Genomic DNA, 26,114 nt, shown 5'->3' on the forward strand with positions numbered 1-26,114 from the left:
GCCTGGATGATTTAAACTACTTTGCAAAAATTAAACATGTGATGTCATATCATTCCTTTCAAATAGCAGTGTTCTCTCTAGGTCTTGATTATATTTCTAATGGGCAAGATATTTGCTATCTTCGCTATCTCCCTGTTTTATTAAAGAAAAGAGATCAATAGAAGGTCCAGCTATGTAACTCAGGACATGCCACCTATGGTAGTAATACTAGTTATAATAATGGTCACTATAGTTTCCATGGCACTATAGAAAGGCGCAATGTAGAAATCCAAATGTGTGATCATGAGAGTAGGGAATTGACTCTTATGTGAATGACCTTCTATTGCCAGCAGACTGGAATCTCGGTTGTGTAGTGATTCTGTATAAGGCTGCTAATTATAAGCTCAGTAGTTCAAAACCACCAGTTGCTCTAACAGAAAAAGATGAGGGTTTTTTTTTTGTTTTTTTTTTACTCTCGTAAAGAGTTACAGTCTTAGAAACCTTGTCCTGTCTGTTGTAACAGACACAGACATTTTCAATGAAATCAGAGGAGCAGATATTAAAAATATGCTCTTCTTAGAAATGTTAACTTGCATTTTCTTGACTATACAAAAGCATCTGCATGTGTGGGTCATTACAAAATATGCTCATTTTTTAATCCTCTTTTCTATTCAAACATGATAACCAGGCAGGAGGCTCCCTGTTCAAACCAGTAAATTGCAGCAGATGGCAAAGAGTTAAACATGCCGTACTTTAAAAGGGGCCAGAAAACTTATGGAGCATAATTCTTTCTCAAGGCCACTTAATCCCCACTGCATAGTTCATATCCTTATAGTTTGAGTCTGTGTGAGAGGCAGAGGGGCAGCACAGTGCCCTAATTAACTGAAAGCTCCAAGATTGAGTCCATCGAGAGCACCCAGGGAAGAATATTGGAATCACCATGAATTGCCGGAGGACAGACACATTTTCTTTGGAAGCATAGCAGTGTGTTCCTTGGAAGCAAGGATGATGATGCTGCCCCACATACTTGGGCATGTTATGAGCAGAGAGCAGTCGCCGGAAATGGACCTTGTGCTCGGTAAAGTGGAGGGGGAGTGAAAAGAGGAAGACGCTCTACAAGATGGATTGACACAGTGGCTGCAACAATGGGCTCAAACATGATGGCAGTGTTTTCTTCTGCTGAACAGAGGGTTGCTATAAAGCGGAATAAACTTGAAGACACCTATCCACAGAAGTACCTTGGGAGAAAAGCCTGGCACTCTACTTCTGACCAAACAGCCATTAAAGACTCTATGAAGCACAGGTGTTCTCGGAGTCAGAATTGGCCAGTTGGCCACCGGTTTAAGCTAAGGTCGCTGCATTCATAGTAAACAGTTCCATGTCAAATATTAACAAGAGTGAATTCCTTCTTTCTCTTTTTCTTTCCTATAAGTAACTTGTGTTCTTCATTGACTTTTACTTACTGTCAAGCTCAAAGATTTTCTGTCATGTTACACAGAAAAATCAATAATTTCATTAGTGAGAATCCGTGTTCTGAAAGCTAGCTGATGCTTTGCCAAGTGAGTTAAACATGTCATACTTAACACTCTATGCTCTGTATGCCTAAGACAGATACACCTTTGGGCTTCACCTGCTTCCCAAAGGGCCGTGAGGGGCTTGCTGGATTGGCCTGACCACTCTCTAGCACAGTCTCATCTTCATGAGTAAGCACTGTTCCATGACATGTAAGCCAACAGTTTTGGTTTTCTTTCCTTGGGGTATAAAAGATACATGGACAACTCTGGAGTTGAAGAAGAGGGGAAAAATAATAAGACCAGTCTTTGCAGGTAAATTTTTTATCTGCAAAAATCCGTTAAGTACAAAACAGAGTGACCAAGAGTTTCACATTCTGTGCGTTTCTCTGGTCACCGGGCAGCTTTTCGGTCAATCACTCTTCACTGATGATCTTGGTGTGCACCTCCCGGCTCTTGACCCGCAGCTTGTTGACCTGGGACTCGGCGATGTCAGCCCGCTCCTCGGCCTCCTCCAGCTCGTGCTGGATCTTGCGGAACTTGGCCAGGTTGACGTTGGATTGTTCCTCCTGGGAAGAGAAGTGCAGACGTGAGGAGCAACGTTCAGAATTCCCAGATCCTTCAGTTCTTTGTAACTTCAAAAGGATGCCCTCTCGGAAATCTTTTAAGAAACTAAGATAACCGCTCTTGACTATATTTTTAAAACATGATCTCCTGTCATGATCACTAAACAGGAATTAACAAGGAGGGACAGGTGACGTTTGTCTCCAAAATGTTCCAAAAAAAACAACATGACATTGGAGGTGTGGTGACTAAATACTGCCAAGTTTCCAGCTTGGCTTTCAGAACCCCAGGAACCAAGCAAGTAAACCATTTCTATTGTACCACAGTCTAAAAGTTTTGAATATAAACCAGTGCCCTTTTGAGTAGAAATTATTGCCATTTAATGCAGTTTTTTTTAAAGGCATTCATTGTTTTTGAAAGTAGTCTGAATGGTGTCTGACTAGACTTGAATTTATAGTGGTGAGCTTGAGAAAGCAGGTCCTATTTAAGTCCCCGTCTCACGTTTTTTAAAATGTTTCTCCTTTTAGAACAGGTTTTATTAGCACATAATATACATATCATGTAATTAAATAGTTCAATTTAGACCCTCGACTAGATGGATTGACACAATGGTGGCCACAGTTGACTGGAACATAAGAACAATTGTGAGGACGGTGCAGGACCAGGAGCTATCTCTTTCTGTTGTGTGCCATGAGACGGATCTGACATGACGGCACGTAACAGCAATGCAAACATCCTGCCCTCCTTTCGTTTCCTTGAATCATTCTCTGCACTTGCTCTTTCCCCTCCCTAAGCTCTTTTCTACCTCATCAAGTGGTTGGTTTCTTCTCATCCTTTAAGCCCTTCCATCAATCATTTTCATTGTTTTTTTCCTTTGAGGTTTTATCCATCTTTTTTAAATCATCCTTTCAACTAAGTTGGCCTGAACACATTGAAGAACTGGAGGCTACGCAACCTCTCCCAGTAGCTGTGAACTCACCGCTTCCTCAGCTTGCCTCTTGTAAGCTTTCACCTTCGCTTGCAGTTTGTCCACCAGGTCCTGGAGCCTGAGGACATTCTTGCGGTCCTCCTCAGTCTGAAACAACGTTTTATAGAGTGAGCTCCTTGAAATCACAAATGCCACTCCATTTAGTTGTACATTTGTTTGTAAACCTCTTGCCAAGACAAAGCATACCCAGTGCTCTGGAGTCAATTTTGACTCCAAGCCAAAGAGCAACAGTGTACCAAGCTATACATCTTTATGGGAGCAGATTGCCATACCGAGCCCCCAAAAAAGTGGCTGGGGAATTTGAGCTGCCAACTTTTTAGTCAGCGGCTGAGTGCATTAACTACAGCACCACCCGGGCTCCTTGTCCCTTGCAGCCAGGGATCAAAATTCAGAAAGGCCATTTTCCATACCTGGTAGGTGAGCTCCTTCACTCTTCTCTCGTGTTTGCGAAGACCCTTCACAGTCTCCACATTGCGCTTCTGTTCATTCTCAACTTCGGCTTCCAGCTCACGTACCTGTAAGGAGAAAGGCATTTTGAAAACATTGAGTATGATCCATTCATTCAACTAGATCCACACTGCTTCAAATGATGCAGTACTTCGTTTACTCTGCTCTACAGGTAGTGTTAGGCATTTCCAACTAATTGCCCGCATTATAAGCTCTTGAGGAAATGGGATTAGCTTTTGTTCATCTCTGTGTGTCCTACATCATTGAGCAGCATTAAGGATTCAAAATCATTGGTTGTATTGGAAATATATCCCGATTGGGAGACCCACCCTGGCCTCCAGCTTCTGGATCTGCTTCTTGCCCCCCTTGAGGGCCAGCTGCTCCGCCTCATCCAGGCGGTGCTGCAGGTCCTTCACCGTCTGCTCCAGGTTCTTCTTCATCCGCTCCAGGTGGGCGCTCGTGTCCTGCTCCTTCTTCAGCTCCTCGGCCATCATGGCCGCCTAGGAAGGAACGAACAACATGGAGTAGGAGAGCTTCCAGGTGCCACAGAGACATTCCAGCGTGGCCACCGCTGCGTTGCCGTCCACTCACATCGGTGATGGCCTTCTTGGCCTTCTCTTCTGCGTTGCGGGCTTCCTGGACAATGTCCTCCATCTCTCCTTGCATTTGGGAGATGTCTGTCTCGAGCTTCTTCTTGGTGTTGATTAGGCTGGTGTTCTGGTAAATACATAGTTTTTAAGTATTAAGTACACAAAGCAAAATTAGAATGCTCAATGTTCTCGTGAACTCAGAAACTAATTAAATTAACTAATTAGAATACCTCCTTGTGCTATAAATGGGCTGAGTAGACAGTATATACATATATGTAAAAAACATCAGCTCTGGTATCACCAGTCAGATAAATAAACAAGTAAATCTAAAATTTAAAGAGCTTAAGGGTTTCCCTCCATGAACCATGATAAATAAATCTTAAAGGAGCCCTAAGATTAGAGGAGGGATCCCTAGGTGGTGCAATGGGTTAAGTGCTTAACCACTAACCAAAAGGTGGATGGTCTCAATCCACTCAGAAGCACCTCAGAGAGTGGACCTGGCTGACTTCTGAAAGGTCACTATCCCAAGAATCTCATGGAGTGCAATTTCCCTCTGCACACCTGGGGGTGGGGATCACAGTCAACTGGTTGACAACTATCATTTTTGTGTTTGTGTCGCTGTTTGTCATTGTTTAAGAGCTCAGCAAATACTTCACGTTCGTTCCACTGTATTTTTATTATTCTGTTATTATACCCACCTGGGTGTGCAGCAGCTGTACGCGCTCACTGGCATCCAGGAGCTCCTGCTCGGCGATCTTCCTGCTCCTCTCCGTCTGCTCCAGAGTGGCCCGCAGCTCCTCAATCTCAGCCTGGAGCAGGTTGGATCTCCGCTCAACCATGGCCAACTGCTCCTTCAGGTCCTCCTGGCCCCGCAGAGCATCGTCCAGGTGGATCTGGGTATCCTGTGCCATGAACATCGTCATTGAGACACCGTGTCCGCAGAGGTCCACTCACCTCAATTGCTCTTGGACGTGCCTGGATCCCTTTACCTTGAGGATGCCCTGCGTGTTCCGGTAGTTCCTCAGGGCCTCGGCAGCCATGCGGTTGGCATGGTTCAGCTGGATCTCCATCTCATTGAGGTCTCCCTCCATCTTCTTCTTGACCCTGATGGCGTCGTTCCTGCTCCGGATCTCGGCATCCAGCGTGCTCTGCATGGACTCCACCACTCGGATGTGGTTTCTCTTCAGCTGGTCAATTTCCTCATCCTTTTCCGCAATTTTCCTATCGATTTCCGACTTGACTTGGTTCAGCTCAAGCTGGATGCGCAAAATCTTCCCTTCTTCGTGTTCAAGAGATGCCTTAATGAGAGTTAGACATGATATTAGCAGGGGAATGAAAAAGGTGGTATTTGAGCAACAAAAATTTATTCCTAGCGTATTGCTGCCATATGCATATTTATTCTATTGTTATAGAAAAACATTTGCATTGGCCTGTGGTTAATTTTATTTCTGTCTCCTTAACTAGTCTGTTCCCTTGAAGGCAAGTTCTTAGTCATGTTTGCTTTCTCAGTGTGACCTCGTTTCTGAAACATGACCATATGTGTTGTCTTCCTGGTTAATTTTCCATCCTTATGCGCAGTACACAGGGTTGAAAATATGTTTCTTTTGATTCGCTAATCCTCTCGTGCAGACTTCCTCTTGTGATCATTTTTGAACACATTGTAAAAGACCTACCTCTGCCTCCTCTAAAGCGGCCTGGAGTTCAGACTTTTCCTGCTCAACTTGCTTCTTGATTTTCTCCAATTCATGGATACGCTTTCCTCCCTCAGCGATCTGTTCCGTGAGATCAGAAATCTCTTCTGTTGGCGAGCAAAAAGAAACCAATTTGTTTAGGGAAGGACACCATGCTCACGAGTCTTTGGCTATGGAAAAGCTGAGGCCAACTCACGCTGCAGATTCTTGTTTTCGCGCTTCAAGGTTTCAAGGTGGTCTAACGACTCCTCATAAGCATTCTTGATCTTGAATAGCTCGGTGCTGAGTGAGCGGGACTCCTTTTGGGAAGCTTCAAGTTCAGCATGAGTTTCTTCATATTTCTGTTTCCATTCTGCAAGGACCTGAAGGACAAGGGATTGTCAAGAAATGCACTCGAGCCGATTTGATGGCTAAGTAGACAGCACACAGCATGAGTTGAGATGATCTATGAGTGCAAAATAATTTTGAATGAGGAAAATAGGAAACCACAGCCATCCCCCACCTTCCCACGGAGCCAGAGCCTCTCAGAACAGCTCTCAGATGAATTGAATAAAGCCCGCGAAGATTCAACCCATCCCTTGTTGAGTGCTGAATCAGAACTGGTGCCAAATACCTTGTCAAAGTTCCTTTGCTTCTTGTCCAGGGCTGCGCAGGCTGCGTTGGTTCTCTCCACATCAATCATGAGGTCCTCCACCTCATTCTGGAGCCTCTGCTTGGTCTTCTCCAGGGAAGCGCATTTGGCGTTCACGGCCTCGACGTGCTCCTCAGCATCCTGGAGACGCTGGGCCAGCTTCTTCCTGCAGAGTGAAGTATGGAGTGTAGATTGTGGGGGGCCATCAGCAGGATTGGGTATATCAAAATGGGGACAAGAGATTAAGACTCTGCCTTCAATCTTGACTTTTTTTTTGAAAGTCCTGTTCTGTATTAGTGCATTTCTTTACTTGAAGAACACTGAGAAAAACCTGAATTTTATTATTACCATTCTTCATAATCTGACTTTCAGGACATTTACGACCATACAAAGCCAGCGTTTTGTATGCATTGGGCTGCTAACCAGAAGGTTGGCAGTTTGAAACCACCATCCATGCCGAGGGAGAAAGATGAGACAATTCCCTAAAGAATTACAATCTAAGAAACTTACAAGGGACCATTCTACCCTGTCCATCGAGTCATTCTGAGTCGGAATTGACTCAGTGGCAATAAGTGCGTGAATGTTATAGAACAGAAACATTTACCCCAATTTGCTCTTATTTAGGTATGCGTTTCCATTAAGTTTTTATACCAGAGGGTACTCTATCACTTACTGATTTTTGTATTCTTTATGCTGTCACACATTAAGAACTCAAACGTATGACGACTTAAATTCAGATGAAGCAGAAATGACTTTCTATGTTTTCACTGTATCCCTGGAGTGGAAAGCACGTGTAGTAGAATAGAGGGTCAACGAAAAAGAGGAAGGCCCTCGGTGAAATGGGACGGGAACCGTGGCTGCAACAAGGGCCTCTGATGTAGCAAGAACCAGACATTGTTTCGTTGTTGTACTTGGGGTCGCTAAGAAGCGGCATCATCGCAATAGCACTAAACAATAATGATAACCCTTATGTCCCCCCAGCTTTTCAGCAATACCTTAATAAAATGAAGCCTTTCCAAATCCATATACACTTTGCTTTAAGAGCTCTTTTCAGAATCTCTTCCGTGGTGTGCGCCCAAGCCTTACATCCCCAACTATCTACTGTGCACATCACACACAAAATGAATGACAGGCCCCGCCTCAAGTATTCTCTTAAATAAGTGGATCTCTTCCTGTCCAGATTCCCTTTCTTACTTCGTTCAGTCTTGAACTTTTGAACTGCATCAAATATTTAATCCTTTATTGAACTTAACATTTTTCTTTCTCATTACAGAACTTCCTACCTACTTTTTGGTCTTTAGTAGTCTAGTACTTTTTCCTCCCTCCAAATAGTCATGTTTTGACGCCTCCCAGGGAGAGATGTGCTTTGAAGTCTAATTATTTCTCTCCCACATGCCAGTCTCAGAGGCTCTAGGGTGGCAGTGGTTGAGCATTTGGGTGGCTAATTAAAAGGCTGGCAGTTTGAGCCCACAAGTTGCTTTGAGGAAGAAAGACATGATCGTCTGCTTCTTTGAGTATTACAGCTTTGGAAATACTATAGAGCAGTTCTACTTTGTTCTACAGGATTACAGTGATATTGGAGGGCAGCAGGCTTGGTTCTTGGTGTAAGCTGACCAACTGGGACCATTTCTTCTATTAGAGGCTAAGAGGAATGAGAGGCACAGGAGCGTGCCATCAACCCTTATTGCATCTGCACTTGCATAGTGATGGAAGGGCATCAACAGTTGTCTCTTCACCATCAATCAGCTTCCTCTGTCTTTACGTCCTTTCTCTTCCTAGCTTCCAGACAACTGAGTTTATTTTCCTTGTTCACATGTACGTTCGTGCGTGTTTTCCCCAGTTTTTAATATAGGCTTTGGCAACGACAGTCCTATTTAACCATAGTACTTTCAGCAGATAAACTGTGGCTGTTGACAGAGAGATTAGTGTAACCAAGACTTACAGCCTCAGAAACCCACAGGGGCAGTTCTGCTCTGTCCTATAGGGTCACTAGGAGTCAGAATGGACTCCATGGCCGTGAGTTTTGAGGGAGAGCATACTTGGCCTCCTCCAGCTCCTCTGTGCGCTGGATGGCGTCCGTCTCGTATTTGGTCCTCCACTGGGCCACCTCACTGTTGGCCTTGGACATGGCCCTCTGCAGCTCGGCCTTGGCTTCCTGCTCCTCCTCATACTGTTCCCGCAGCAGGTCACAGTCATGGCGCGAGGACTGCAGGGCGTGGGCCAGAGCGCTCTTGGCCTGAAAACATAGAGATTGATGGTTTACTTTTGAGTTGCTGAAGTAGCGTGTAGTTCCAAGCTCCCTCTAGACTACTAGAAGGAAGTCTGTGAACGCAAGCAGAGGCAGATGATCATAAGCCAGTGGGGCTGGCCACCCCCCAGGTGGGGGTTACCTTTATCTCCTCTTCAAGCTGCCGTTTTAACTCCTCAATCTGTTGTGTGAAAGCCTGCTTGCCCCTGGAGAGCTGAGAAACCAGTGAATCTTTTTCATCTAACTGGCGTGAATATTCACCTGTAAAGAACAACATCCCGAAAATGATCTCACTTGGGAAATTGAAGCTGTACATGGAAAACTGGAGCAGAGAAAGGGAGAGGATCGGAAATATCATGGAGACTGCGGATTTCCAATTAGCCACCAACACTCACTTCAACCCAGAGAAGCAAGTCTACGCCATGACCAGGGGCAACCCAGGAAATGAAGGGAGGGCTGTGGATTTTGGATTACCCAAAGCAGAGAGTCTCTGCTGTCACTCCCACGGGTCACACATTGGGCTGCTAACTGCAGGGTCAGCAGTTTCAAACCACCAACCCGTGTGCATGAGAAAGATGAAGCTTTCAACTCCCATAAAGAGTTACAGACTCTGTAACTCTCAAGGGCAGTTCTCAGGGGTCCTATCGGGTGGCTGTGAGTCAAAAATGCCTTGATAGCAGTGAGTTTTTGAGTTGGTAAATCAAACCAATGAAATATTTCAGTGCTTTTTGTCAGGTACATTTCCCCTTCAAGGCCAATGCTAGCAAATGGCTCACCTGACTCAGTCTGCAGGCGCCCCCTCTGAGCCGTCAGGTCATTGATCAGCCGCTGCTGCTCTTCCTCCTTCGTCTTCAGTTCGCTCACTTGGTCTTCTAGGGTGCGGCACATCTTTTCCAGGTTGCCCTACATGCAGAAAGTGGTAGAAAGCTCTTGGGGCAAGTATGGAGCGCATGGGACATGTCAACAATCGGAGCATCTCACAGAAGCTCCAGTACCCACTTCTTTTGAGAGCCAATTATTGTAAACAACAAAACAGCAGAGACCACAGGACATGAGAGTCACAGACTAGTCACAATGTCGCCAGGGTGGGAATTTCACGCCTTGGTTAAATTGCCTTCTTTGTTGTAGGACCATCCGGGTACCTGATGATACTCATGAGATGGTTTGTTTTTTGAGAAGCAAATTAGTTTAGTGAACTTAAAAGAAACAAAGTCAAATCCAAGTGAGGTGTTTTACAAGATGAAAAGGGCAGCTCAGTATCTATAGTTGAATTGCATTCATTATATGGAAGAGCTTAAGTGTTCCCTGCAAATCCCTGACTGGTCAAATAGTTAAGTGACCGATAATTAACAGAAAGGTTGGGCGTTCAAGTCCACCCAGAAGCAATTTGGTGGAAAGGGTTGGTGTTGTGCTTCTGACAAAGCAGACATTGAAAACCTATGGACCAGAGCTCTGTTCTGATATCCTGAGAGTCCCCATGAGGCAGAATCAGCTCAGTGGCAACTGGTTAATATGAAATACAGAGTGTATACCGTGCCTCTGCCATGCCCAAGTGGCCCCAGCTCAACCAGCTCTCAGCGCTGCACTGCCATAATCTCCTACTGCCAGTTTATAGTCTTTGAAAGTTTAATTCACAACTATCTTGCAGAAATCCCTTTCTGACCTAAAACACGATACCTTGGCTTTGGAGACAGTGTCCATGTTACTAGCCAGGTCATCGATCTCCATCTTCATCTCGCTCTTCTCCTTCTCCAGCTTCTGCTTGACCCGCTGCAGGTTGTCGATCTGCTCCCCGAGCTCGGCCACGCTGTCCGCGTGCTTCTTCCGCAGGGTGGCCGCGGTGGCCTCGTGCTGCAGGGTGGCCTCCTCCAGGTCTCTGCGCATTTTCTGGAACTCAGCCTCTCGCTTCTTGTTCATCTCAATCTGGGCTGAAGTTGCCCCTCCAGCCTCTTCCAGCCGCTCGCTGATCTCCTCCAGTTCCCGGGAGAGGTCAGAGCGCTGCTTCTCGGCTTTGGCCCTGGAGGCCCGCTCTGCCTCGATTTCCTCCTCCAGTTCCTCCATGCGGGCCTGGGAGTGGTGGAAAGCATAAACTCAGCTCCTTTCTAACTGGGCCTCTTTGAGCCGGACTAATAGAATTCTTACACTTACCTGTAACTCTTTGATCTTCTTCTGCAGCTGCATGCCTAGGGCCTGTTCATCTTCAATCTTGCTTTGCAGATGGCTCATTTCAAACTCTTTCCTGTGAAAGAAGCACTTCATGTCAGTTACAGAAATATGAAGAGCTCATGTCCCCCATGAATCCCTTTGGGCCCATAGTGCTTACTTTTTAAGCTTTTCATCCAGTTGCTGTTTGTCATTTTCTATGTCCATTGTAGATTCTTGGGCCAATTTTAGGTCTCCCTCCAGTTTCCTCTTGGCCCTTTCTAGATCCATTCGGATTTTCTTCTCTTGTTCCAAAGACCCTTCAAGCTAAAAGTGAATCGTCCATGAGTACAATTCCTGCCAGTGCCACCCTCTTCCATCCCAAGTGGACATTTTAAACACCCTCTTCTTTGTCAGGCATCTTCTAATCACCAAAGTATCTTAATATTTTACTGGATTGAGAAGACTTGTTTCATCATGTCCATTCTCATTGCTGTCTGCCTGCTCTTTAAAGCCAAATTTATCTTCCCCCATTCCTTATGGATAATCCCTTTTGCTCTTGGGACAGATAATTCATTGATCACTACTACACCTTCTTAATTCTTGTGTTCACTGCTCAGAATATCTTCTGTCCTCTGCAGGCTTTCATAGTGTACTCATCTTCTAAGCTCAATGGAAGACCCATCTTCTTTGTAAAACTTTCCTTGGGGTACCAAGCTAGCCTTTCTTTCCTTTAATTCTTTTTGCTCATATTGTCCATTTCTTAATAGACTTGATTGGTCTCTTATATCATGGATAATCTATATTCCTTAAGCATAAAAGGCGCTTGATAATACGCATTTGGTTATAAAAATTTTATGCTTATTTTGTTACCAAGTAGAACATTTGCATTATACTACACTTACATCATCCACTTGCTGCTCCAGCTTGATCTTGGCCTTGGTCAGAGTGTTCACTTTGTCCTCCTCTGCCTGCAGGTCATCCAGGGTCTGCTGGTGGGCCTCCTGGAGGGCCTTCTTCTCCTTGGTCAGCTTTGCGATGGTCTCGTCCAGGCCTGCCATCTCCTCTGTGAGGTTTTTCACCTTACGGAGTAAAAACGCTTTGCATTCCATGTTGTGTTTGGGTGGACTTCATTTCATGGGAACCCCATGGTTTAGAACACACACATACACACACACACACACACACACACACACACACACACACACACACGTTCACATGCATATGGCTCCTACCTTGTTCTCTGTGGCATGTTTCTCCTTCTCCACCTTGGCCAGTGTCAGCTCAAGGTCATCTATGTCTTTCTTGAGCTCTGAGCATTCATCCTCCAGTTTCCTCTTCTTGGCCGTCAGCTCCGCATTGATCTCTTCCTCGTCCTCAGCCCTCTCTGTCGCCTCTTTGATTTTGGCCTCCAGTTGGATCTTGGTTTTGATCAGCTGGTCGCACCTCTCCTCTGCATCGGCCAGGCTATCTGCTTCCTGAGAAGGGAGGATACATTTAGATTTTAGTTCCTTGAATATTTTTAGATCTTATTAATATTTGAAGTGAAACAAGTAAATGCTGTTGTGAAGCCACACATTAATTTATAGACTTTCTAATTACTCAGTATATATTCATTGGGCAATTGTCATGATACTAGAAAAACAAAAAAAAAGTAATTTAAGTCATGGTATGTGTTGAAATTATGATACAAACAAATATGCTGGGCTTAATGTGTTGGTATGTCATTTCAGATCAGTCATTTTTTTCTTTAATGTTTAGTGTTTGAAAGTTTTAGTATCTGAGACAATGAAGCATTGGGTGTCTTCCTCAGGGGTGAGGGACCTGTTCAAATGGAGTGCTTGGATGATGAAAAAAGCTTTGGAAGAAATAGTGATGAGGCCTGCACAACATTGAGAATATAAGTTGTGCCAAACTTAAAATGTTAGAAATTACTCATTTTATGTTATATATATTCTACCACTATGAAAAACAAAATCCAGATAATGTTTAGAGAAGTAGCAAGCATGCATGTTATGGAAGAAAGGGGAGTTGGAACATAAAGTCTGTGAGGGCAAGGCCACGGCGCTTGCTCAAAATTTTACCCCTAGTGCCTTCTTAATCGGAAATGTATTCAATGCATAGTTGGTGGGATAATGTTGAACTGAGCTCAGATTACACTGAAAGGAGAGTAGTATGCTCAGGTCAAGTTTATGTTTCCCCTTCACGTATCCCTTGATTCTTGATGAACTCTCCTCCACTTGGGAAAACCTAATGTGCATGATATACAGGGGAAGTCACAAGGTGACCTAGATAAGTGTCCAGATCCCATAGGCCCAACTGGGATCAATTTTGATCCCTCATCTTAAATCAGAGAAATCAAGTGTACCCGTACTGTTTCTCTGGATGACTTTTATGGCAGGCAGCAACTGGACGCTCTTGTCATTGGGGTTACTCAACATGGATTTAGACAATTGCCTCAGATCAAATATTTCTCCCCAAGCTGCTGAGTATTTGCTGGGACATCCAAAAGAGATCAATTATCATAATTGTTCACATTCATTTCAAGCTTGGCATAAAATTTGACATTATCTACAGAAAGTATTGCCAATATCTCTTGCAATGATCATTTTCTTTCAGGCACTGGAGGATTTTCTAAAAATACAGCTGAGAGGACAGTTTCTAGGGAGCTGTAGATGAAACACAGAATTGGTTGCAAGTTGATATGTTGGCATCAAAACATTTCTTCCCCCGTCACTGTTCATCACGGTTAATATTGGTCTTTTTCATTGTCTTTATTTGTATTTTTCTGTAGGGAAAATCTTAGAGAGCAGGGATCATCTATTTCCTGTTCAATATTTTTCTAGAAAAACTACAGAGGGAAGGGAAATTGATTCATCTTCTTTCCTTCTCAACAACACAGGATCCTCAGTTATGGAGAACATTCTAAGGAATTGTGACTTAGGAAATATGAATAGTCAGCTGCTTTGTAAAGTAATGTGTAGCTTTTTCCCTAGTCCATATGGAGTTGATAAGTTAGCATCGGATTGCCAAAATCGGGTTCATAATTGAACTTGATGTTGAACTCACAGATTGAACTTGAAGTTGCAGGTCATTTTTCTCTTGCATCAGTGCTACCATTTTTTCTTCCAGCTCTTTCCTTTTGGCCTCAGCCTTTGCAAGGCTTTCTTTGGTCTTCTCAAATTCTTCCTTCATGTTGGCCATCTCCTTCTCAGTCTCCGCGCTCTTGAGCAGGGGCTTGATCTTGAAGTACAGCTTCATCCAGGGCCAGTGCTTCACGTTCATGAAGGCACGGACGTTGTACTGGATGCAGAAGATGGACTCTCTGTGATATGATTAGAAATGTTCAACGTCAGCTCATAACAGAAAGGAGAGCAACAAGACTTAGTCTGGTGGGATTCAGTAAAATATCCCTGTTCATACCTTCGCTCCACCATCTTCTGGTATTCCACTCTGGCCAAGAACCCTCGGCACATGGCCTGGGTCCGGGTAATCAGCTGGGCCAGCTTGTCATCTCGCATCTCCTCCAGGAGCCCCAGGAGACCCGCTTTGAAAAAGACCTGCAAGTGGGCAACGTTCGGATCAGTCATCACTTGGTGCTATATTATCTACACCACGTTCCAAAAGGGCAGGGTTTGTCTTAGCTGAAATCTAACATATTATTGGGTGACCAAATGTATACACACCTTGGTGTGACCAAATTTATACTGGGTGTGGTCAATATCAATGGACCCCAGCAGCTTCTCAGAAGCTTTCTTGCTGTCGATGAATTGTCCTTCCGGAATAGCACTGGCATTTAGCACCTTGTATCTGTTTGAGTCAAACAAATGCATGCTATGACATTAGCTAATGTCATCAACAAGAATTCATCTTGACTTTCTATAGAGAGATCATAGCCACTGGCGAGTCTAACAAGCACAAATAAGAAGCCCTATCAGCACTTCTTTCTATTCTTTGTATATTCAAAGGACTTCAAACTTTTGGTCTGTTATGATAGAGTCTATTAATTTAAGTGCTCTTCAATTTGGGGGAAAGAATAAAGAATTCTCTCTTTGATAAATTAAAGTAACAATAAACCTATTCAAATAATTCACCTCTGTTTGAAGTCTGCATAAATGATCCTGCTTGGGAATCCTTTCCTGCAGATCCGGATGCCTTCCAGCACGCCATTACACCTCAGCTGATGCAGGACAAGTTCGTGCTCCATGGCCCCTAAAGGAAGAATACACATACCTCATTTGTGGACTGAAGCAAACCCACCTGAGCGTATCTGGGTATCGGAAGTGTCTTACCGGGAGTCTTGGTCTCATTGGGGATGATGCAGCGCACGAAGTGGGGGTGAGTGCTTCTCAAGTTGGTCATCAGCTTGTTCAAGTTTTCCTGTCGAACCATAGAAAGGTTTCACTTTAAAATGCCCTACTTTTGTACTACATTCCTACTTACAGACATAATTAGTTTGATCTACAGCACTGGCAAAATTATAATGAGTGATGTTCAGATTGGAATTGGCAGCATTCAGCATTCTCTCTGAATCCACAGTCTGAACATATCCTCCTGTGTCTCATATGTGTGCATTGCAGATACATTTTTCTACTTGCTGTAGGAAGTTGCGAAGGTGATTTGGTTCGCTGCTTTCCTAACACACATCTTAAATTTAGTGTCATATTTTAAAAGGAGCCCTGGTGCCACAATGGTTAAGGAGTCAGCTGCTAACTGGAAGATCAGCACTTCAACCCCACCAGCTACATTGACAACCAGGATACAGGCAAATACTCCAACCATGCTCTTTTGCCTGGAAATATGGCCTGGTTCTAGTACTAATTTAATGCTTTCCTCCAAATCCCCCATTTTATTCTTTTCCCAACATTCACGTTCTATCTGACTTTTACTTGTATCTGTCCCTCTATTATAGGCTTAGTCCTTGTTGCAGGTACAGGACTGTGGCCTGCAGATTCCATAAAAAGTGGACTTTAAATATCTCATGCTTGGAATGGGCAGAAAAATAAGTCACTTTCCAAAAAGCTAAAGTTTCCAAACCTACAGAATTCTGTTGGGGTATTGTATTTTATTTTTCTGAAGCTCAATTCAGAGCAGTAAAGATGGGACTGCCAAGAGAATGGTGATTATACCCTACAGAGTTAGTTTTTCCCACAGCTGATTTCTAAGATCCTTCTTCAAATTCAGCCTCCAATTCTCCGCACAATTCTTATACCTGAAATTTTCAAAATGGTCCACTTCAAGTCTATTCCAATGAAAATGCAAGCACCTAAATTAGTTGGATGCTTCCAAAGGCTCAATAAAAACCATGCACAATTCAACCCAGCCCCAGTGAAAATTTAATTATCAAGGGATTGCATTTCTCCTGTTCCAGAATTGAATTCTGCCATTTGATACTGACTTCTACAAGTTACTCTCCTCCCTCCTGGTTCCCATTTCTCTTTTATATGTAGCTCTCTCCTCTAGACTATGCCAAACCTCGCTAAAACTCAGTTCTCCCGCTACCAGCGGACCTCTGTCCGTGAGTCACAGACACTTCTAGAACCTATGCAATATTGCTTTCCCTCCCCTACACAATACAGTCAAGTTCAATGTCCTGAATTTAATTAGAGAAATTGAAATTTGTACCCTGAAGAGAGCCGACACAGTCTGGAATGAAGAGCCCTTCTTCTTACCCCCTTTCTTTCCACCGCCAGCCTCTGCCGGGCAAGGAAAGCACAAAAATCACACAACCGTTTTCCTCCATCTGTGTTTCTTCACTAAGTAAAAGATCTGTGTTATTGGAAATTACCTGCTTCCGCAGCAGCTGCTGCCCCCGAGAAGAGGTAAGCCAGGGTTTTCAGGGAGGACTTCTGGTACAGGCCGACCACCGTCTCATTCAGGGGGTCCTTGTTCTTGTCCAGCCAGCCGGCGATGTTGTAGTCCACCGTGCCGGCGTAGTGCACCAGCGAGAAGTGGGCCTCGGCCTTGCCTTTGGCAGGCTTGGGCTTCTGGAAGTTGTTGGACTTGCCCAGGTGCTGTTCATACAGCTTGTTCTTGAAGGAGGTGTCTGTGGCCTTGGGGAACATGCACTCCTCCTCCAGGATGGAGAAGATGCCCATGGGCTAGGCGTGAAGACACACGGGGTAAGTATGCATGGCAATAAAGAGCTGCAGAGTGTATGAGAAGTGGCTAGGTTGATTAAAAAGGTGATACCTTCTCGATGAGCTCGATGCAGGCAGCCAGGTCCATGCCGAAGTCGATGAACTCCCACTCGATGCCCTCCTTCTTGTACTCCTCCTGCTCCAGCACGAACATGTGGTGGTTGAAAAACTGTTGCAGTTTCTCGTTGGTGAAGTTGATGCACAGCTGCTCCAGGCTGTTGAACTGTGGGGGTAGAAAATAGCAATTAACACACAACCTATAGCTAAAGGTTCTCGTGGGAAAATGCTTACATTCTCTTGGTTTATTGGTTAGCCCACTTACTCAACCACTAAGGACCCTCTGCAGATGGTATAACTTGCTCATTGGAGTAACAAGCTTCTCCCCCCCACCCACCACCACCCTTTATTCATCTCTTGCTGCTGCTGACTGGTGTCACCACACATAGTATAATTATTCTTCAATGGGGATAGCAAGTACTGAGTCTATTACATTTTTTTAATTTGTATTTTCACTTTTGGGGGGCAGAGATTTCTTAACGATTAACTACTAGTAGTTTTGTTGTATAGCTAGCTACAATTGTCATTACTGCCCATATGTTGTTATTAATAAAAAGAATAAAATCAAAACGTTTAACATTTATGGAGCATTTAATAGATAGTTGCAATAAATAGTACCTCAACAGAGAACTACAAGACATTCAGGCCACATTCAAAAGAGGACATGGAACAAGGGATATCAATGCTGATATTGATATATGTTAGATAGATAGATAGATAGATAGATAGTTGGCTGAAGGCTGAGAATGCCAGAAGTATATTACTTGTGTTTTATCCACTATGCCAACACATTGGCTTGTGTGGATCATACTAAATTATGGGCCACATGAAAAGACTGGGGATTTCTAGAAATATATTTGTGCTATCTGTGTAGCAGAACAAGAGGTAGCTGAACACAACAAAGGGATCCTGTCTGGTTGAAAATTCAGAAAGGTGTGCCTCGGGGTTGTATCCTGTCACCTTACACACTCAGCCTGTATGATGAGTACAATAACCTGAGAATCAGGGCTATTTGAAGAAGAATGTGCCATCAAGGTGGGAGAGAGGAGATCCACCTTGTATTTACTATTCAGGACAACTAGCTGTCGACTTAATTGCTGATAATCTATTCAATGAGTGCTGGTACCCTACACAAAGGGCCGTGAAAAGACTTGGTCACAAGCACTATAACTGATTCTCTTTGTATGGACTTCCCAGAATAGGTAAATCCAGAGAGGCAGAGAGCTGATTGGTAGTTGGCAGGGTCTGGGGAAAGAAGGAATGAGGAGTGATTCCTTCGTGGGTATGTGGTTTCTGGAGATGACGCAAAGGTTCTAAAATCAAGGTGTGGGAGAGTTGTGCATACCAGTGAGGACACTAAACACCATTGGGTTTTGTCCTTAGATTGGCACATTATATGGGATGTGACTCATATTTCAATAAACTGTTGAGAAAAAATAAATTTCAGAGATTATAAATTTATACTCTCATGTTTGTTTATTTGTTATTAATCTTTTTTTTTTTAAATTGGGTTGCTGTTCTCACCCTTGCTTGGAGAAAGATTGTTCACTTCCTTACATCTGCTTGGAAATTGCTAGAACTGCTCTTGTCCTTTAAACTCAGAAATTTCCATGCAATGTTTCTCAGTTCACTCTTAAAATGTATAAGATGCAGAAATATGACCTCGGAGTCGGACACGTCTGAGGGACTGCCATCAGGTGAGCCTTCTTTCCTAAGCTCCTTGAGAGGTAGCCTCTCTTAGATGGATTTGAGTGTCTGTGCAATGCCATTATTCACGTTCCAAACCTGGTTATCCAGGGTTTTCCTCACATTTAAACACATATTTCACTTCTCAGGCAGACTGGAATCATAAAATCATTCTTAGAATCTGTCATTGTCCACCCTCCACCCCCACCCCACCTCCACCTTTGCTGCCATGGCCACCTTTGTTGTGTTCTTCACCATGTACTGAGCTCTGAATATGTGTCCTGGGTGTAAGGTGTTTGAATTCAGAATTCAGCTCACTGGCAGTAAAATCTCTGAAGCAAATATGTAATCTGGAGTCTCATTGCTTTATACACAAGTACTAGTAAATTTTCACAAGGATTTGTTCAGACAATAATTTGTCTTATTATCTAAGTTCATGCAACTGGTAATTGAAAGTGCTAGAGAATGAATCCTGCCCTGTCTTGTGTCACTTTAGTATGTGTTGAGGATATTTCTAATAAACTAGTTCCACTATTGACTGAAGCAGCAAGACTTACAAAATTTTGTCACCAGGTTTCTGCTCACTCACATCAAAGATCTCGAAGCCAGCAATGTCCAGCACCCCGATGAAGTACTGCCTGGGCTGCTTGGTGTCCAGCTGCTGGTTGATGCGGGTCACCATCCACAGGAACATCTTCTCATAGACGGCTTTGCCCAGAGCACCCACTGCGTTGTATACCTTCCCACACAGAGCAATGCTGGTTAGCTTTCTTCAAGACGTGTCATGAAGAATTGCACTGTGCATGACTAGGTGAAGTTCTCCACTTACCTGCTGCACAGTCTGGCCCTTGGTGACGTACTCATTGCCGACCTTCACCCTGGGGTAGCAGAGGGCTTTGAGCAGGTCAGCGGAGTTCAGCCCCTGGAGATAGGCTGCCTTGTCAGCAACTGCAGGGACACAATTCAGGTAACTAACATGACCTACCTCGGGCCACACAACTCATAGGGGCAAACTCATGAAAGAATACTTTTATAGAAACATTGGGTGGGGGTAGGTTTGTATATGTCCATTGGAGACTTAGCTTTAAAGGAGACATAGTTTGGAATGGGCTTTTTTGGCCTATGTGTTCTCACTAAACCCAGATGGAGGATCATTTGGTACCTTCAGTGCCATCAGGCTCAGCTTGCTCCTCTCGTTGCTTTTGTTTGAATTTCATGTTCCCATAGTGCATCACAGCTCCCGTCAGCTTATAGATGGACACTCTCTCATCAGCAGTGAAGCCTAGGATGTCAATGGCACTCTGCCCGCAAAGATGATAGGACCAAAGTTAGGGCAGAAGAGACCTACTAGAATTTATACTGTATCCTTAGGTGGCCACGTGTACATTATGTTGTCATTCATACACATAGTGGATTTTTAAAAAATTGTCTATGTGTGGGACTTACATCCGTGGCCATCAGCTCTTCTTGGTCATCAATGCTGGGGACTGTGATCTCTCCCTGGCTGACGAAGGCAAAGTCATACGGGTTGGTGGTGATCAGCAGCATTTCTGGGTACATAGAATTCAGAAAGTATGGTTTACGTTACATAGAATGTTTACGCTCCCTTCACTTCTAGTCTGTGAAGTTTTAAGTGTTTTTTCTTACCAATTAGATCTGGCTTCTTGTTAGACATGATCTGATAAAAAATATGGTAGCTTCTTTCTGCTTTTAGCTGGAAAGTAACTCTAGATTTCTCCAGAAGATCTGCAATGGAAAGAGAGCATTGGATTTCAAAGGGGGACATTATGAAGTGACTCTGCATTGATTTTGGAATTTCGGATTATTAGCTAATTCTCATCAACACTTTGAGCTGTCAGGAGCAGCACCTGTTAGAGCTCTACAAACCTGATTGTGACCATTTTCCCCCTGTCAGGAAGGAACGTAAAGCCTTTCTAACCCAGGTCATGTTTATTTCTCATGCAGAAGATCCTTGACATTTAACAATTTTGAAGTTCATCTTGAGGCTGAGCTACCTCAGATAATCTCTTCAAATCCTTGGAAGTTTCCACAGAATTATTAGCTCCTGCCTGAAGCGGGTGAAGCACACAGTAGGCAATGGCTAAGATTGGCATAAACCACTGGCATGTTTGGCAGCTGATGGGTGTTTTACAGGCTCCGAGCTCAGCATGAGCTTTGTGGTGGTTCAACACGCCATCATTTGTCATTCTTGGATTCTATGTAAGAGGTCCTGTTACTCACATGTTTCAATATCAGCAGAAGCCAGCTTTCCTGTGGTACCAAAGTGGATCCTGATGAATTTACCCTTGTAAGTGAAAAAGATGACATCACACTCAATGCTTGAAGGTCCCAAAAGATATGCCATTGATCTCACTCAAACATGCTCACTCTCATTTTTAAGGGTAGGAAGGACCCGCTATGACCAAGGCACTTACAAAGCGGGAGGAGTTGTCGTTCCTCACGGTCTTGGCATTGCCAAAGGCCTCCAGCAGTGGGTTGGCACTGATGATTTGATCTTCCAGTGTCCCCTACAAAGGAAATAACAGTTGGGTAGTTGACCTGAGAGCCCAGGCAGGCGCCTACTTGTAAACCATGGTGACCAGACCCACCTGCATTTTGCCGGAAGTAGCTTCCTCCTTCTTCTTCTCCCCAGTGACTGCAATTGTTGCAAAGTACTGGATGACACGCTTGGTGTTCACCGTCTTCCCTGCCCCGGATTCTCCGCTGCCAAGCAAAGGTCAAACATATGGGAACAATTGAGTTCAGTGACAAGCAAAAGTACTTCCATCATCAATGCTTGCTAGTTTACCCGTCTATTCCTCTGCCTCTCTGTCACTTCCCAGATCTTTCTCTTTGCGCCTCAAAGAGCTCATATTCTTTGTGTTGCTTTTCACTGACAGGAGATAGAGGAATCCATTCACTTTTCATTTAACACCTATCTCTAGAGGCCTTAGATGAGCCAGGAGTTTTCCCAGACCCTGAGGCTTGGGGATTGAGGTGTCCACAAAGTGACCACTGAACAAACATAGGATACATGGAACCACTTGTAAGACACTTTACCAAGAGATGCACTAATTCTTCAGCTTTCTTAAGCCAGGGACCAAAATGGGGTCTTTGAAGATAGACATTCCTCAATATTCCTTCCAAATGAACCACTGGTCCTATGGCCACACTATCAAAAGGCGAATGTTGCAGACTCCCTGAACTGTGGTCTGAGCAGGCTCCACGATGGAGTTTCATCTCCGACTGCAAGTAAAGTGCCCTAGTGCTTTCTAGGCAAGAAGAGTAAATGGCATCATTCAGGCCATGGATTTTTTTTACATCTTGATGTGGTCTAAGTCCTGCAATAAAGGGAAACCATGACGCACTTCTGGGCTGCTTGTGTCACTGTTTCATTTGGGGGCATCAACTAATGTCTTCCCTTGTCTCTCAAGGTCCCCATTGAGAATAAAATGCTAATAGTCAAAGAGTCAGTTTACATACGTGATCAGGATGGACTGATTCTCGCGATCTACGGGGAAAGAATATGGGGCAGTCAGAGTCATCATCAATTACATACACAAACCTGTCCACACAGACACTTGGGGCACTGAGCTGAAGTGCCCCTTTCTGTGGAGCCTGTCAATCTATTCTTGTAAACTTACAGATAGGATCATTCCTCAGCCTTTTAAGCTGGAGAGGGAAGCATCAAATGGCTTCCTCTCTCGAGTTGCTTAACCCGCCACAGAATGTTCCCCTGGACGAGCACCTGTTACAGCTCTACAGACACGATTGTGACCATTTTCACCGCGTCAGGAAAGAAACGAACGCATTTCTAACCCAGGGCGTATCCATTTCTCAGGCAGAAGATCCTTGACATTTGAAAATGTTGAAGTTAGTCGTTTAGGGTTAGCAAGAAGAGCAGCACATTACAAAGCCAGACACAGTCTGCAGTTGCCTTCAAGTGCCATGGCACGGTATCCTCTGAGGAAAGCATAGAGCTGAAGATGCTCAGAGGAGTCTGGGCTATAGTTTAATAGGTTAAAACAGTATTAAAACCACTCAGGTTGAGATCCAGTTTCTACATGGGCCAGTTGACCTCACCAAAATACAACAAAAAGTCCTTGTCCAATAACCACACACTACAATGCTCACTCTGAGCCATCTTCCCCCAAAGTCTTGCTTTTAGTCCAAGAAAAGACGGAATCAGAGAGCATGGCTCAATCAGAATTAGATTAAATAAATAGCAATTCCTGTTTCTATTGCTTCTAAGCCCCGTTTATAATCTCCAAATACCATCTGCAGCCAAGAAGAGGGCATTACGTGTGGCCTCTGATGGTTTGAAGGGACGATTATGCTTCTAAAAGCATCCAATTTATAATCAATAAGCAATCAGGCTCACAAAGGATCAAACCCATTTTGACCCTTCTAATTAGACAGTATGATTCACTTATGACTCAATCTTATTCTCGTTACTTAAATGCCTAAAATAGGTCACGTGTTTCCAAGCCAGCTGACTACTTAAGCAAACTTGACCAGAGGGAGCAGCAGCAGTAGTGGGTGTACTCATGAATTTGGAATCCGGAGAGCTGAATTACAGTCCTAGCTTTGATGCATTCTGCCTCTCTCTGCTTCTTTGGTCAGCTCTTCTTTACATCGAGAGAGCTCGATTATTTCTAAAGATGAAGTAGTAATTCTTTGGAAAGACCATTAAGCCACTCACCAGTCAGCATGAACTGATAGGCGTTGTCAGAGATGGAGAAGATGTGGGGCGGGGCCTCCTGGCGCTTTTTGCCCCGGTAGGCTGTCACCACCTCTGAGTTATACACCGGCAGCCACTTGTAGGGGTTGACGGTGACGCAGAACAGGCCCGAGTAAGTCTGCGGCCGAATCACAGAGAGTGACATTATTTCCTGGGGACCGGAACCGCTACTGGTTCTCAATAAACAGGAATCAACTGCCTGAATATAGTTAGGAGGATGTACTCACGTAGATCATCCAGGCTGCGTAACGCTCTTTGAGGTTGTACAGCACGGCGGGCTCGTGCAGGTGGGTCATCATGGCCATGTCCTCGATCTTGTCGTACTTGGGAGGGTTCATGGGGAACACCTGGTCGTCTTTAACCGTCACAGTCTGCCAAGTGAGACAAAGGAGACCAGCTCAGAAAGGGGTGAACCCACCTAACCTAACCCAAATGCGAACCATCCCTGGGCATCTACTTACAGCACCACCTTCAGTCTTGGCTGTCACCTTCCCGCCTTCCCTGCTTTGCACAGTGGCTTTCACAAAGGACTCCTTTGCATCCACCACAAAGACAGAGGACTTGGCATCGAAAGGCTTGTTCTGGGCCTCGATCCGCTCCTTCTCAGACTTCCGGAGGAAAGGAGCCGCCTCCCCAAAAACCGCCATCTCCGCATCGGAGCTCATGGCTGCGGGTCACTGTCGGCAGCCCAGGTGGGGACCCTGCTTGGCAGAGGAAGGAAAGAAACGTTATACATTCAGAAATTTGACTATTAGATCCCTATTAAACCAGGCACTCATGCTCTATTCCCTGGCTCATCGGGCACTTAAAATTTCATTCGCTATAACCAACCACCTTCCTGGCTGCATTGTAGATGAAATGTCAGGCTTCTGTGTAATGTTCCAGTGCTGACAGATATAAATCTTGCACTTGGAAAGAGACTGTTGCTTCTGGCTCACCCACCGGGATATTTTAGTTGCTCTCTCAGTGTCCTCTGGGATGAACGTGGGCCTTTGTAAATTGCCTACCCTTGGCTTACCCTGAACGCAAAACTGAGATGTGGTCACCAACGCAAGGTGTTCCCAGACACCTTCCTGCATAGGTTCTTTTCTCCCCATGTGGGTGATGGACTCCGAGAGGGTGGAGAACCAACCCTTCCTTTATGGCACCCTTCACAGGGACCATAGGCTGGCCACCTGAGAAAGGGCTCCCAGCTGGCTTGGCTGGGGGTGGGTGGGGCGGGGGCTGTTCAAAGAACAATGGGAATATGTGGTTAAAATTCAAGGAATTATTTTTCCCAGGTGAAAGTCTTTGGACTGCGCCCCTGGAGCTGTATAAAGACCAACCTCACAGGGAGGAAAGCCAAAACAGGGAGTTGGGCGTGGCCCTCATTCCTTTGTGAACATAAAACATCACCTGCAATCCATTTCACAACAACGTGATGCCTTTTCCGTGAAAGCACCAAGCACTGAATAAACTTTTGTTTTTGTGGGTTTTAACTATTTCCCCACTCAAACTGCATGCCTATCACCAGGTCCTTTGTATTCCTGAAAATGATCACACTCGTTTTTCATACCATGATACTTTTCTGGAATTTCCAATTTATAGATTGTGAAATGAGATGCCCACTCTAAGCACCTCATTTCCCCCTCCAAAGTAAAGGTTCAATCTATTCGACTTATCCATTTGATGTTCAAGAGGGCTGAGTAAAAGCTGTAGTCATTGACCTGTTCTTTGTAAATGAATGGTAGCATCTGGAAAATGTTGTATTGCACGTTGGAGTAAAAACACCCCAAAGACAAGCCACAATGCGGGACATGGAAAGAATTCTGCACAAAACCCCCCAAATTCTGAGAAAGCATATTCATGCATCACAAAGATGTGAATTCATGGAAACTACTTCTGAAGTCCCCCTCAGCGTTTTCTTTGTAGGACAAGCATGATCAACCATTAAGTTGAAGTGCTTTCATTTCATTTTATTTGCGGTACTACCAGCACTCACCACCCACCTCTGACCGACCGCTCTCCACACCACTGCAGAATTTGCCTTGTATTTTGATGGGAATGAGAAGGGGTGGGGGGTGGGGGTTAAGAAGTAGGATCTTACCTTACAGATGCAACCTTGAAATGGGTCAGAACTGTTAGAGAAAGAGCATGTTTCGTCTGATTAAATTCTAGCAAGTTCCAGAAAATAACCTAGTCCCCAACTGTAAAGGTGGAAGTGAGTAGACACAGTGAAAAACAGCTAAATAAAATTGCCACAGAGCACGTGGGTGCCTCCTGAGAAGGGCTGCCAGGGACCACAGGAACAAGGATGTGTGGCATGCACGCAGGCAGCCAGGCAGGGCTTTCTGCTCCCCATCCCTCACTGGCCTCCAGGCAAGCCCTGTCCTCACACACACTTACCTGGAAGCCTTCTGAGGAAAGACAAGTCATACTCATTCCTAGGGCACTTTTATAGGATCAAATATGGAAAACACTTAGCCTCCGCCTCTTTCCTAAAACATATTTGGCAAAACATGCTCTTGGCAATGAAGGTCTCCAAGCATAATTCCCCTCATATTAAAGATGTTTGGATATAATTAGAAAGATTGCCTCTCACTTTGGGGTAAGTATATGAACCAATCTCCTATAAATAATTTGAGTGGTTGGCAATCTGAAAGTGATCTGCCTTTGGAATAATGTAAGGTGTTGTTTCAAAGGCAGTTGGGTCCTGGAAT

At 44.4% G+C, this 26,114-nt stretch overlaps 1 protein-coding gene across 1 annotated transcript; it reads right to left on the reverse strand.

Moving 5' to 3' along the window:
- Positions 1–1,798: 1,798 nt before the first annotated feature.
- On the reverse strand, positions 1,799–25,718 carry LOC142459462 (myosin-1). Its single transcript, XM_075561058.1, has 39 exons — positions 25,502–25,718; positions 23,877–24,116; positions 23,643–23,786; positions 23,377–23,533; positions 22,158–22,185; positions 21,284–21,398; positions 21,110–21,202; positions 20,916–20,979; positions 20,322–20,420; positions 20,121–20,224; positions 19,837–19,975; positions 19,504–19,622; positions 19,264–19,413; positions 16,984–17,154; positions 16,580–16,892; positions 16,417–16,487; positions 15,084–15,171; positions 14,886–15,003; positions 14,478–14,601; positions 14,215–14,351; positions 13,861–14,116; positions 12,027–12,269; positions 11,697–11,873; positions 10,973–11,118; positions 10,798–10,888; positions 10,327–10,716; positions 9,426–9,552; positions 8,792–8,910; positions 8,441–8,637; positions 6,384–6,567; positions 5,967–6,132; positions 5,753–5,877; positions 5,069–5,377; positions 4,778–4,981; positions 4,081–4,206; positions 3,819–3,989; positions 3,453–3,557; positions 3,034–3,129; positions 1,799–2,059 (listed from the first exon to the last, which is right to left on the reverse strand). Exons 2-39 carry the CDS (start codon positions 24,078–24,080, stop codon positions 1,907–1,909), a joined length of 5,823 nt encoding a protein of 1,940 aa, XP_075417173.1. The 5' UTR covers positions 24,081–24,116; positions 25,502–25,718; the 3' UTR covers positions 1,799–1,906.
- Between the last annotated feature and the right edge of the window lie 396 nt (positions 25,719–26,114).

Source organism: Tenrec ecaudatus, chromosome 10, assembly GCF_050624435.1.
Source record: "Tenrec ecaudatus isolate mTenEca1 chromosome 10, mTenEca1.hap1, whole genome shotgun sequence".
NCBI classification, from domain to species: Eukaryota; Metazoa; Chordata; class Mammalia; order Afrosoricida; family Tenrecidae; genus Tenrec; species Tenrec ecaudatus.